Source organism: Sturnira hondurensis, unplaced genomic scaffold, assembly GCF_014824575.4.
Source record: "Sturnira hondurensis isolate 20B ecotype Veracruz unplaced genomic scaffold, ASM1482457v3 Scaffold0002840, whole genome shotgun sequence".
NCBI lineage: Eukaryota > Metazoa > Chordata > Mammalia > Chiroptera > Phyllostomidae > Sturnira > Sturnira hondurensis.
The window spans coordinates 21,703,573-21,717,363 of NW_028075471.1; the positions used below are offsets into that span (position 1 = coordinate 21,703,573).

Here is a 13,791-nt window from a genome sequence, read left to right on the forward strand (position 1 = left end):
ATGCAGCGCACGCACTCCGCCTGGAGAGGAGCTGTGGGGGGTTCCAGGGAGGGATGTGATATTTAAGTGCTTGTTTCAGGCACAGGGTGGGATGGGTTCTGCCTGGGTCCCCCAGGGGGGATATGCAGGTAGCAGGTTCATGCTCAGTGCAGGGGGATCCCCTAAAGAAGAGGGCTGCTCCCATGGAAATGGAGGCCGAGGAGGGAGGCTCCAGCAAGGCGGGGGCCCTGCTTCCCCGACGGTGAGAGCGATCCTACCCTCCTGCTCTATCCATGAGATGCTGCGCTGCCGGATGAAAAGTTCTGAAGAGGAAAGGAAGACTTATATTCAAAGAGATTCTCACAAGCGGAAAGAGAACATTGCTGGGGGTCGGGGGTGGGGTGACATTATCCCCGTGAGAACCTGCGAGCCCCTGCAGTTGGCCAACAGGTCCTGGGACAGAGGCAGGACAGGGCAGAGAGAACCAAGGGTGGACAGGGGGGCGATGAGGGGACAGCAGATCTGAGGACATTTCCCCGGGGCCCAGCCTGTTCCAGCTGGGGCTGCACTGTGTACTGCATGGGCTGAGGATGTCCCCGTGGTTAGGGGCCTGGAGAGAAGCCCCCCCCCACTTCGTATTCCCTTTGTGTTGTGGTTCACCAGTGGACATCCCACTAAGTACTTACGAGGAGAAAATAGGAGTCGGAGGGGCTGTGTCTGGTTGTGGAGGGGCCAGGAGGCACCTGGGAGTCCCCTTTGAGCCCTGCAGGAAAGAACAGTTCTTTGTGGTCATCCATTTTCCAGAACACAAAAGGGGAAGTGTCGGGGGAGGCCCTTGACCCCCAGATAAAATTCTATATTGTCAAGATTTGCTGTGGTCTTGTTTGCTGCTGGGCAAGGAGCTTCCCAGTGGTAACGGTCATTAAGTTATCCTCAATCACCAATCCCGTGCCTACCAGATGTTCTGTGGAGCCCCAGGATTAAGAGTGACAGGCCAAGAATGGGGCCAGCCCCAAGGAGCCCACAATCTATGAGTGTTTCATGCAGACGGACGTTTCCAGAATTGCAACCGTGGCCCGCGCATGTCTCCAGTGGGAAATGCGCCAAGTCCAGGAAACCATGTGGCCGGACCTGGGGTGGCTGAAGTTCTGCACGGGCCGGGCAGTGAGACCTGCGGGTGGGTGGGGTTGGGGCAGGAGCGGTGCGCAGGCCAGCGGTGGGGAGGTCGGCCTGAGCAGCAGGGTGGACAGGCTGGGTGTTTGTTGAGAAGGATGTGTGTGGGCAGGTGTCCCATGGCGGTGGGTGTGAGGGAAGGATTTGGTTCTGGGTGTGTTACGTTTTACAAACCCACTAGGGGTCCAAGCAACTTTGTCAAGTAGGTGGTGGGAGTTGGGGGTTCGGAGGTAGGGCCAGACCAGGGAGGCGCCTGTGGAGGTGACCTCTGGGTCATCGAGTCCAGGGGCCGGGTGTAGGCCTGGCATCTCGGGTGCAGTTATTGGCTGGCTGGTGGGTAGGATTCGGGAGTGGGGGGGGGGCTTGTTATTTCCAGCACCTTCCCCTCTGATCCTTGAGCAGCGCAGTTCTCTCTGCTGAATGACACTGTACGGACTCTGTGCGTTGTGGGGCGAACGTCCAGGCTGACCCGGTGCAGTTGACTGGTGTGTCCCAGGGTCCTCTGTTCTCTCTCCCCAGGGGCCAATTCACTCCCGGGGGGCTCCGTGGGAACAACACTGTTCAATGACATGGCCCATGGGTCTGGGCAGGTCCGGGCAGGATAGCGTTCATCACACATCAAGGACCCCAGGCTGAGACAAGACAGAGCTCTGGGAGTGAGGTTTGGATCCTGTCAATATACAGCTGGGCACCAGGGTCACGAGAAAGCTGAGTACCCCATCGATTTGCGAGCCCTACTAGGTGTCAGTGTCTGCACTACATACGGACGTGTCCCTAGAGAAGACAGATGGAGCCAAGGTTCACGAAACCCTTCCCACAGCAAATGTAAAATACTGGGTAATTATACATAGTTTGTTTCATTTTTGAACACACTAAACAGAGTAGGCAAGTCCCTCGGGTCCTGGGAATGAAGAGAGCAGTCAAAACCAGAGTACTGTGGGACGGTCAGCACCGCGGTGGCTCTGGGCACCTGGGGCTGGCCGCAGGCCCGGAGACCGGCACTGGGACCCCACGTGGGGACAGAAGTTTGGCCATCGGTGTGGGCGTCTGCGGGTCTGGAACACGTCCACCGAATCTAGTGTTTGGTTCAGACTGTGCGTGCTGATGGAGGGTCCGGGTGGGCAGAGACTCCTCAGCCTGTGACTGTGTGGGGTCGGGGTGCAGCATGAAAAACAGGGTTAGAAATTGTCAGTGAACAGCTGTGCTGGACACTCGACCCTTCTGTCCTCTGCTGACCGCTGTGGTGGGGGAATGCCCAGTGCAGACATAGCTGGACTCCGGCTTCAGCCGAGGGGAGGGCACGTGGGGGCCATGGGAGGCGAGCAGTGGGGACAGGAAGGGCGCAGGCTACAGGGAAATGGAAAAGAACAGAAGAGCGACGATGTGCTATCCCAGACGATGGTTAGTCGGTTTGGCTAGTCGGTTGGGACCAGGCAGCAAGAAGCAGCGTCATGCCTTCCCCTCTGCAAGCAGAGACTGGGCAGAGCTTCCCAGGGGCAGAGGGCAGGGATGGGTGCCGGGCAGCAGAGGGAGGCCCAGGCCCGTCTCCCACGATGGGGCTCCGGAGGCCCTCGGGGCCCAGTGGGAGGGCAGGCGGCACAGGAGCACATTCAGTCTGTAGACTTCTGGGGCGAGGGGCCCTGCGCAGCCGAGTAGGGGCGTTTCCGCACGTCAGGAACTGAGAGCTGCAGAGAACATGGCACTGTGCATTGCCAGTATGGTCATAACTAAAAATAGTAAAGAAACCCAAGATCAGGTGTGAAACAAGGGGGAAAGGTACAGGAAAGCGATATTTAGAAGAAAAAAGACCTGAGGGCCAGCTATAATTATAATCAAAATTCTATAAAACTGAGAAAAATAACACAGTGAATAATTTTGTTCAAGAAATATTGAAACCTAAGCAAAATAAACACTTTTTGAGAAATATAACTGTCCAAAATTGGCTCAAGAAAAAAGGTAAAAATCAATAGATTTCATTTTTTAAAAATCTGCTCACAAAGAACAGGTCCAGATTGTTTTACAGGTGGGTTTTGTCAAATCTCAAGAAGCAGGAGTCCTTCGCATTTTTTCGAATAAAGGATGTAATTCTCCCAAATCTTTATAGACCAAAAAAATAAAAAAGCCCTTGCAGAAAGACAGTGTCTGTAACTTATTGTTACATGCCTAAATACAACAGTTACCACATGGAATACCATCAATCAAATCCACGGACACAGACCACACCCGTGTCACGAGGAGACCGTCGGCCACACAGACCTATTAAAGAAGAAAGTGTGTGACTTTTCCCAAATGTTCAGAAGAAATAGCTGACAGAATCCCATCCCCGTTTGTGACTAGAAAGTAGAACAATCATGAATAAGAAGAAATGCGGTGCGGGGGCCTCGGTGGGCTGTGCAAACAAACAAAACCTTAAGCAAATCCACTTAAAGGAGAAGCTAAGTATTCTCTTCAAGGAAAAGAAAAGAATAACCATTCTCACCAGTTTCTAAATTCAACACTTGATTAAATCCTAATAAATACGAGACACGTAGTAAACAGGAAAGCAATACGAAGTTGAAGATGGAGGAAGCAAGTTTTGTTCACAGAAGGGGGGATGCACCAAACCCAGAGTCTGTAGATGAACCACCAGAACTAACCAGGGAGCTCACTAAACTGGTGCAGGACCACCGTCCGCCTGCAGGCCAGGAACCGCTGATTAGAAAACACGATACAACAGGCTCTTCCATTATTTATGGGCAGTGGAAGGACGGAGACAAACTGCTGTGGACTCTGTCCTAGAAAGTTATTCATATTTCAATTCTTCTTTACATATTTATTTTAATTTGCTATAATGACCATTATTTTTTAAACAGAAGGAGCACTAAAGATGAAGCCTTCCCAGTGGCATCATGACTGAATTCCTTATGCAGGAAATTGATGATAGTGTGAATTGCTTCCTGAAGAACATACAGCTGCCTGCTTACCGGGGCCTGGTTATTAACCGGTGGCTTGTCGATGGCAGTGACCAGTGACCGGGACCTAGAGGGAGGGGCCATACTAGGTCACGCGTTTTCGTTCTGAATTTAACTGAGAATGGGGGGGGGCGCTCTTCCCCCATTGACCCAATATGGCATTACGCCATCAAACTCCATTTGGATAGAATATTTTGTACAGATATCTCAGGAACTGTATTTATATCTATAAAACCAAACTGGTCAAAAATTTGAAGAAAAATGTGTGGGTTGATGGCTTTCATTCATATTTTGACACGGGATGTTGTTGTCTGTGGCTTTTATGCAAACCCTTTACTCAGGGGTGCGCAGAATTTCCGTACATCATCTGGGGGTCTGGCAAAACCATTCAGAATTTTAAGGCACAGAAGACGTGTGTGTGCACACACTCTGGAAAGGAAAAGAAACCATGCGTCCGTACGCAGGAAGAGACCTTCTCACACAGAACTCAGGCCACAGGTTCACCCCACCTCGGTTCTGCCCCTTGAACAAAATTTCAAAAGACACGAGAAGGTGGCACCATTTGTTGCTAAAGAACATGGTCAACAATGACTTGGAATTTTAGTTTTTGAACCCTACGTCTTTTGCTTTGTGTGACATTAAAAGTTGGTTTACAGATAACAGGAGGCAGCTATTGAAGTGAGTTGAGAACCTGAACGAAAGTGACCCAGTTCTTTCCAAATGGTTTTATTAAATGGATTCCACAGAGACGTGAGGGCTTGAAATGAAGAGCTGCCACTGTGGTCTTCAAGGGGTGGGGCGTGGAAATACCCAGGGCTCTGCAGAGCTCAGGGGGCCCGGCACACTGCCTTGGGTAATCGAGTGTAATTAAATGGGAACATTTTTGGATTAATCGCTGGAAATGTGTCTATCTTTTGTAAAAACTGTTATTAATGCCAGGAAACCAATCACAATGAGTAACCTCGACTGCGTGTTCTCTGCTGGGAGAGAACATGGTGTCCCCCGGGGACGGGTAGAGGCATTAGGGCCCCTCTTACCAGCTAAAAATGGAGAATGGCCTTTCTCTGAAGTGCGGGGCATGGGCGTGGACAGTCGGATGAGGCTGCAGCCTGCCTGGCGGGGAGCTGGACTCTTGCTCCGGGAAGCCCCTGGTGTTCGGGGGCTGGGTTGGAGATCAAAGTTGACAAGTGTACATGACAAAGGAGTTGTACCCACTGCACCCCACGTCGTTTCTGGAAGATTTGACAAGGCTCACGCAAGACAGAGGTGACGAGGACATTTAAAATTCAAATGGGAAGCAAGTTGAGAGGACAGAGAGAAAAGATAAATCCAGTGGCAAGGTTATGACCCTGAAGGTCACATCTGCTTAGTAGAGATGAAATGCAAATTCTGTTTTGCATTTTCTAGTAGCCAAGGGGAGAGATCCCATCCCTTCCATGATCCATGGTGCTAATAAATGAAGAAAATGTGCTCCTTGGAAGGAGCCTAGTTACTTCCTTTTCTGAGGCCCAAGTGAGATGTTCCCTTCAGCCCTTACAATAAAACACAATAAAAACACCTTTCAGGTTACAAGCATGAAGCTCCTATGAACGCCGATGGGCTAGGGCCCCTCGCAGCACTGTGGCAGCCAGCCAAGGAGGTGTCAGAGTGCTCCTTCTGTGAAAGCAAGTCCCAGACACCCACGTGCTAAATGCACGGCAGCTACAAGGTGCAGGGTCAGAGACCCTGGGGGTGCCCCCCAGTCCTCCCATTAGGAACTGGAAGGTAGGACCAGAGGAAGGACATGCGAGGGCTTCCTTCACCCGTGCATTTGCAGCAGGCCAGGCACAGGGCCTTCACCAGCACTCTGCTCTTGGGCCCCCAGTTTCTACCACTGCGAGGAACACGTTTCTGTGGTCCCAGCCTCTCAGGCAGTGGCATTTTGCTTCTGTGAGTCACCTCTGTGGGCAGACACCCTGGCTCCTCTGAGGACACGGCTTGTCATCTGCAAAGTGTTTTAGGAGAACAGCGGCCAGAGAGGTTGTCCTGGGGTGGAGCGCCCTGCTCTTGTGCTGCAGGGCTACCTTGAGGGGCATGTGGGAGTGTGCGGGTGGCCGGCAGCACCGCGCCAGCCCCCGTCCTCGGTCCCGCATGTTCCCCACTGTGACACCATGGCCACCCCACCGGCAGGCAGGCAGGCACTTTGCAGTGTGGGTTCGTGATTTCAGGAATGGCGGGGCCAACAGGCTGGAGACAATGTCCATGGAGAAGGTCACGTGTTTAGCTTGCCGTTCCAGGAGGAGGGGCCACCGCAGAAGCAGCAGGGTCAGTGGACGGGGAAGACGTGGACAGAGCTGTCCGTGGGACTCCCATGGAGAGGCGAGAGCTGGGCAGGTCAAGCCCCTCCACCCAGCTGGTCAGAACCGCATCGGTGGCTGTCCCTGTTGTGTGGTCACGCTGCTCGGGGATTGCGTGTCCCTGCCGAGGGCACCTTCCCCCAGAGCCTAGTCCAGCACAGCTGCTGGGGCCTGGGCCTCTCCCCGGGGCCCCTAACTGGACCTTCCTTCTCCCTGACTCCCAAAGAGCAGATGTGAGTGTGACCTGGACCGCAGTGCCCCCTGTGGGCAGCGTCTTTGAACTGCAGGCTCCAGCCGGAACCGACCTCAGTGGATGACCTGCTGGTGGCTTGGGGGACCCAGGGGCATGTCCAGAGGGGTGGGCACCCCGGCGCAGTGCCAAGCTGGCATGCAGGATCTGCCAGACACCCACCTGAGCTGACGGCGGGCTTCTCTGGGCCCCGTTACATGAACGCTGCCTTTAGGATGGCATCGGAGTAGGGGAGGGCAGAAGCAAGAGCCAGAGCAAAGCCTTGAAGCTTCCTGCCACCTTTGCACCTTCCCTGGCCTCTGTCCTGCTTCAGCCACCCCAGCTCACTGAAGATCCCTGGCAGTCCCCCCAGGGCGCACCCCAGAGGCCCTTCAGCTTCCCCTTGTTCTCCGAGTCCCCAAGGGTGGACAGGAGCTTGGTGCTGCCGGCTCTGCTGCGTGGTTGACACGCGATATTTATTTTTTGTAGGTCTTCCTTTGCCTTGTGAAAAATTGTAGAGACTACTTCTGAAGTCCTGCTCCCTTACGGTCGTGTGGAAGTGTCTTTGGCTTTGTGTGTTGATGTGACGGGAATGCCAAGTTCAGGCGGAGGGTAGGGATCCATCAGCGACTCCCCCCTTACCCCCTTTGTGAGCTACCAGAGCCTCCAGCCCTGGGTTTCCCAGCAGATGAACGAGATCCCGAGAGCACTGTATCAGCAAGCCTTCACCTCCGGCAGCCACTGCAGGGCTGGCGGCCTACAGTAAGGATTCTCTTACTTAGGTCAGGATCCTGTAACCCACACGGCTCCCCACGACCCCGCCTCCTCAGGTGGGCTGGCCCAGGTTTCTTCACACGTGGGCTCTGGGCTCTGAAAAGCAGCGAAAGCCCGCAGCCCCTGGCAGGCGCACATTTTCCCAGCCTCTGTCACTCGCTGTGGCTCCACCATCCAAAGCCAGTCACTGGTTCAGCTGACTCAGACCGGTGGGTGGCTACCCAGGGGTGCGGTTCAAGGTGTGTGTGCAGGGACCTGGGGCAACGATTCCTTACCTCCGACATGCAGATCGCACCCCTGCCCCCCAGCTCCTTATAGTTCTCGCCCAGCACTGCCCCGGTCCCCAGGCTCAGGTACCCGTGACTGTGGGCAGCACCCTGTCGCGCTGTGGGGGACTGCGCCCTTGGGGTCTCAGCAGCCCTTTTGTGCAGCTGAAACTCTGTGAGGCACCCCCAACGTTTTCTTAGTTCTTGATAAAAGACCGTACAGCTGTACCTTGTGTTGATGTCCCTTCTCCCTGGGCCATTTCTCCCTGAGGGTTGTCTTCCCGTTGGTGATGTGAGAAACGTGGAATAGCTTTATTTTTAAACCGAGAAAGTCCAGGCTTCCCCACATGCCTTCTAAAGTCTGCTAATAGGCCAAAGAGTTCCTTCTTTGGCTCATCCCTCTTCCCCCAGTAACACCCAGCCACGCAGCTGGGAGACCAACTCTCAGACAGACCCCGCCATGAACGGGGCACAGCTTGGTCTTCCGAGTTACTCCAGTTGCCCTGTGTTTCATGGTTGGTCTTTGCTTGTCCTTTGTCCTGTCCTGACCAGCTAGTTCCTCACTCCTGTCCCACCTCCTGCCTGTGCCCAGCCCTAAGGCCTGTTAGGGGTAAGGGAAGGAGCAAAGCCCCGTTCTCTCTGAGGACGGAGAGATCCAGAAGCCCATCTGTGTCCCCTTATTGCTAAGAGACTTCTGATTGCCACTGGAAGCAGACACACAGTTGACCCGTGAAGTTTAAATGGCCACACCCAGCGTTGCCCCCGGTCTGTCAGGCTGTCTCTCCAGCTTTCCAAGGGCACAGGGGAGTGTGTGAGGAAAGCCTTCCATTTTAGCTAACTTCTGGGAAGGGGTTTAGAGTCTGTTCACCCACATTCTTTAACAATTCCACTGGGAGATGGCACTGACCGAAATGCTGCTAAAATAAGTATTGAAAGATGAGTCACTCCTAAAGACTGCTGGAAAGGGAGACGTGAGAAAAAGAGAAAGGCTGTGTTCTCCTTTCACTTGTGTCCGAATTTGGTACCAGCTGGGACAGCAGCTACCATGGAGCAAAGGAAGGGGGTGCAGTGTCAGGCACCGGAGCGCGGGGAGCTGCAGAGTGCCACCAGGGAGCGATGCACCAGGCTCAGAGAACGCGCCCTGCGCTGGCACGTACCATGTACCACATTCAAAAGGAATGAATGAAGGGACAACTGAAGACCCCAGGGGAAGGGCCAGGCTCTGTGCCCAAGGGCGTGGCAAGCCTGGGCACCTGGGTCTTTGAGCTCTGGACCCCAAGAACCTGACTGGAGGTCCCGGGACACATTGTCTGTCCACCAGAGCTAGAGGGAATGGGGCTGTTGCCAAGCCTGTAGCCACACCAGTTTGATTTTGCCCAAACTACATGAAAAATGAGAAGGAATTAATCTACTTCCTTCACACCCCTGAACCTCCACTCCCACATCTGTACAGAGGATGACTTCGGTCTCATAGAGTCCTGAAAACAGGGCAATGGACGCCAATGCTCCTTTAAGGCCACACACGCCTACGGAAGGACCAGATAGTTCCCGAGGGGTGATCTCGGATGTGCTGTTTGGAGAACTCATATTTTATTTGGTGCTTCGGCGAAACATGTCTTTGGAAAAACCATCCAGTGTTCTCCAAGGGCAGTTCCAGAACCAGAGCTGTGGGGGGGAAGTTTTTTGTTTTGTTTTTTTTGTTTTTTCCATAAGCTTTGACATGTCATCCTATTTTAAGATGCCCCTTCCGCCTCCCTTTTCTGACAGGCTTATCTGCATTCAGTCATTACCTGTCAAGACAGTTTCGTTTGCCATGAATAAATATGGCACAATTAGCTTGACGATTCTCTTAATTACAGTGGTGGAGTTGCTTTATTTACTCAGCCTTCACATCCAGGAAGCCTGGCTCGACCTGCCAAGTCAACTTCAAACACAAAGTCTGCGTTCACTGGCGATGCCTCTGATATGCTCAGCTGAGGGCGGCTCTGCCCGATTCCTTGTGACAGGTTTGCAGGGTTCAAAGGCACTCAGCCGCGTTGACTCCCGAGGATTCGGAGATGCTTCAGAGCTTCCTCCTGGAAGGGCAGCTTCCGTAGAATTGGAGGTGGGGCCGAAGGAGCAGGGGAGCAAGGGGCCCCACCAGCACCCTGCACAGGGCCGAGGAGACTTCAGACAGAGAGCACCATGGTGCACCAGGAACCGCAGGGCCTCTCCGGCTCTGAGGCTGCTCTCTGGGGCACTGTTTCAGTCATCAGAGCCCAGCATCTGGGTGGACAGATACGCTGCGTGCCTGCTGGGACCATCCTGTTATAGGATGGCGCAGAGAGCTAAGGATGGGGCTGGCTGTCAGTTTTTCCCCGGGAGAGTCACCATGTTTTCGGCATCATCTGCTTTTATTTAAGCCTTTGTTGTGTTGCTGTGTTGTTGTTATTTTGAAATAGGTAATTTCAGAATAACTCTGCGGCAGTGATGGCCGGCCCATGCACTGCCCCTCGTGGCCGAACTATTGGAATACGGGTGCCACCTGGCGTGGTGGGTGGCACTGGAATGTTGGAGAGACAGGTGCCCGCTTCCCGGACAGCTCCAGTCTGGCCCCAGCTGGTCCCTCTGTCTCAATTCCCCACCTGTGTGTTGAGGGAATCTGAACAAAGGTCCCCTCGAGGTATAAAATTCTCCGGTTTAAGCGCTCCTGGCCTCACTGTCCGCCATTTGCCGCTGCCCCCGCTGCTCTGGATGAACAAAGGCAATGCACAAATCTGGTGGGGTAGCAAGAGGGTTTCCTCCCAACAGCTGTAGGTCACGTGTCAATGGCTGATATAATCGGTAGTTCTGAAATCCAGGTCAGGAAAAACCAAAACCCGTGGTCGACGTCACCAGGACAGGTGAGTAGGTGCTGTTGTCAGGAAGCATTTTGGTGCTGGGCCATGGGGGCTGGGGCGCGGGGTGGGGGGGTGGGGGTGACCCACATACCTGTCTGGAGAATTGGCCTGTGCTGCCCTCTAGTGTTGCCTCTGGGCTCTGCACTTGCTGGGCAAAGGGGTCCGCCACACTTCATGTTTTATTGCTTCATTTTCCAACACTGCTTTGTGGGATAGAAATGTCCACAAGGCTTTAGTAACATATGTGAGGGGAGACCTCCACGGCAAAGAGAAGGCCACCACCACAAGGTTGTCGGGTACTTTATCAAAGACCTGGCAAGCAGAAGAAGGGAGAGGGAGAATCGGAGCTCTCTGCCTAGGCACCAAGCCCGGCCAGGTTTCAGCCACAGTGGGGTCAGGTGCTCACGTGTTGGAGAGAAGCTCGAGGGCGGGGCCAAGGTTCACACCTGAATCTGGTGTGTAGGCCACACCTGAAACCGTTTCAACTCGTTGGAAGTCTGTGTGACCCTGGAGTCCTGTCCTTGACCCTGAGCTCAGGTCACCTGTGCGGGTGGCACGGAAGCTGACCTCGGACCCCAGGAGTCCCTGGGGACAGGTGGGGAAGACGCAGCCCTGGCAGGTGCCAGACAGGGGGCTCTTCAGAGCCTGGCCCCCTGGAGTGGGGGCGGCAGCCTCACTCAGGAATTTGTTTCCGGAGCGAATTTCCCAACCTGCAGCAAGCTCTGGGCGGGGGTGGGCAACTGTGCCAGGGGCCATACAGGGACTGTCCTGAATCAAAGCCACGCCAGGTGCCATGGGCGGGACGCAGGTTACAGGCTATTTAGAGCAGCTGGCTTAAATGATCACTCCGAAAAGCGCCGGGAGGAATGAGAGTGGCTCTTTGAAAGTCATGGTTGTGTTTCTCTCTATGATTATTTAGAATTAGTTAACTCAAATGATTGCAGATTTGGCCTGTGGGTAAGGCCCCCAAGTGGGATAATCTTGTGAAAACGGCAGCTGTGTCAGGTATCCCCCAAGCTTTAAATACCACTGGTCCTGTTTCAGCAGAAGTGTGGGGGAGCTGCCCATCACTTACACGATAACTTCCCCACTGCCCTCCGCAAGAGAGTGTGCGTGAACACGGCTGTCAGGCTGACCACGAATGAAATGCGTGATACATGTCCACACACACGCCATGAATCACGTCTCTGCCTTGCAGGTCCCAACTGCTTCGCGGAGACAGCCGTCATCCCGGCCGGGAGAGAGGTGAAGACGGACGAGTGCACCATCTGCCACTGCACCTACGAGGAGGGCACGTGGCGCATCGAGAGGCAGGCCACCTGCACGAGGCACGAGTGCCGGCAGATGTAGCCCCGGGCCGCGTGCTGTGCCGGCCTCTGCCACAGAGGGCGCTCCTGCCTCGGACGCGCGGGCTGGCTCTGTGGGCCGCCCCTGAGGCGGAGCAGACTGTGGATAAGGAACGGTGGAAAACTGTGGGTACTTTTGCTTTTCTTGGTCACGGCCACTGCGGGAGGAGGAAGTGCGTGCATTTCAAAGCACCTCCGGGAACTGGGGGTGCGAGGCCTCTCCCTGAATGTGCATTTTCGCAGTGAGTAGTGAAGCTTGCTGTGGCGCATGCACGGCCTTTCCAGTGGTCCCTCTGTCAGGGAGCTCACACGGGGGTGTTCTAGAGATGCCGATTAAAGATCTGTGCTGCCAACTGTCCCTGCCGTGGGCCTGGTGTCTTTTCCGGCTCTGACCCTGTCACCGGTGTAGTTGATTCCGTCCCCACCGCAGGGCTGTGCGCACGTTGATGGATCGTGAAATAAGGGGGCTGATTTCTCCTGAAATTGTCCCCATTCCGTCCCCTTTCACAACTGGGTCTAGCATCTCTCCTCGGAAGATCCTAATTCACTGTCCCCTGGACCACCTCCATGCTTTTGTCACCTCCATGCTGTCCTGTGGGCAGTGTGGCTGGGAGATAACTAAGGGGCACTTTTGCTGTCCGTCTGAGGGCCCCCCCCACATTGGACGGACACAGGTGTGTTTCATTTTCACTGGCATTACTGTCTCTCCTCACCATGATTTTAGATTGTCCCCAGACTGAGGGCCAGGTGGGCTGGACAGTGTGCGTCATGGTGCCATCAGGCTGGAGCACCCTGGCCTGTCTCGGGGGGAGTTAAGGCAAACGAGCTCCCCAGCGAGTCTGCACCTCAATCTGAATGTGGGACAGGAGCCCCAGCGCTCCCCTCAGGGGCTCTTGTGTCTCCTTGGCATCACCGTCCCCCCTGTGTGATGGACACCTGTCAGTCATGCCTCCACAGCAGGGGAACAGGGCAGTTTTTCCATCCAATGGGCTCGAACAAACAACTCGGAAGACCACCTGCCCGCTACACCTATCCCGTCATTGCAGGCCACTCATTCCAAGCCCCACCAGTCTGATCCATGTGTAGTAGAGGCCATTCCTGCCTTTGTCAACCTGCCAGCCTTTGGCACATGGAGGGGAAAGGGGGTGAGAGCCTGCGCAGGTGCAGGGGGAAGGGCGGGACGAAAGCCACTGCTTGAAGCCTGTGCAGCGCAAATACAAGGGTTTCCCCCAAATCTGGGCAGAGTGCCCACTGAGGGTAAATCACTGCGATTTACATCACAAGAAGGGGGTGAAGCCCAGTTTCCCGCCTTCAGGACTCTGGGTGCCGGACATAACACGAATGAGAAATTACAGCAGGTGGGAAATTGCACCAGGGTGAGGGTTCAGCTGGAGCAAAGACACCTTCAGATGGCTTCCTGTGACCGTGCCGGCACAGACGGCAATGGCACCTCTTCATCCTCTCCTAAGTCACGTGATGCTCACTAACCCACGTGACTAGAAATGTGCAGTTACAGCAGTAAAGCGCTGAAGTTCAAATTCTCTTTGCAGGCTCTCGCCGCAGTGCCTTCCACCGGGGCAGAGAGAAAGGCTTCTTTATGAATAAAAAAAGAACAAAAATTCTCTTCTGAAAGCTAAGACAGCTCCTGTGAAGAGGGGACAGCAGCTTTGAATGCTGGCTGTTGCCTGAGGAGGACCTTTGCCCTGGCGGCCACTGGCCCCGGGCAGGATACTGACATCATTCTGGAAGGATCACAGCACCCAGGAGGACATTCAGAACGCTGTTTGGGCTAGGAGTCAGGTCACCAAGCAGCGTGGGAATGGCATCCGGAGGAAGACACTCCAGAGGTCCGTCTGAG

The 13,791-nt window shown here is 54.5% G+C and overlaps 1 protein-coding gene across 1 annotated transcript in view; it reads left to right on the forward strand.

Moving 5' to 3' along the window:
* VWC2 (von Willebrand factor C domain containing 2) overlaps positions 1 to 13,445 on the forward strand; it is a 47,946-nt gene extending 34,501 nt beyond the window's left edge. The window contains exons 3-4 of the mRNA XM_037041309.1: positions 11,786 to 12,162; positions 13,434 to 13,445. Of these exons, the coding sequence (XP_036897204.1) occupies positions 11,786 to 11,937 (152 nt within the window). The 3' untranslated portion in view covers positions 11,938 to 12,162; positions 13,434 to 13,445. The remainder of the gene's footprint in view (positions 1 to 11,785; positions 12,163 to 13,433) is intronic.
* Positions 13,446 to 13,791: the final 346 nt, after the last annotated feature.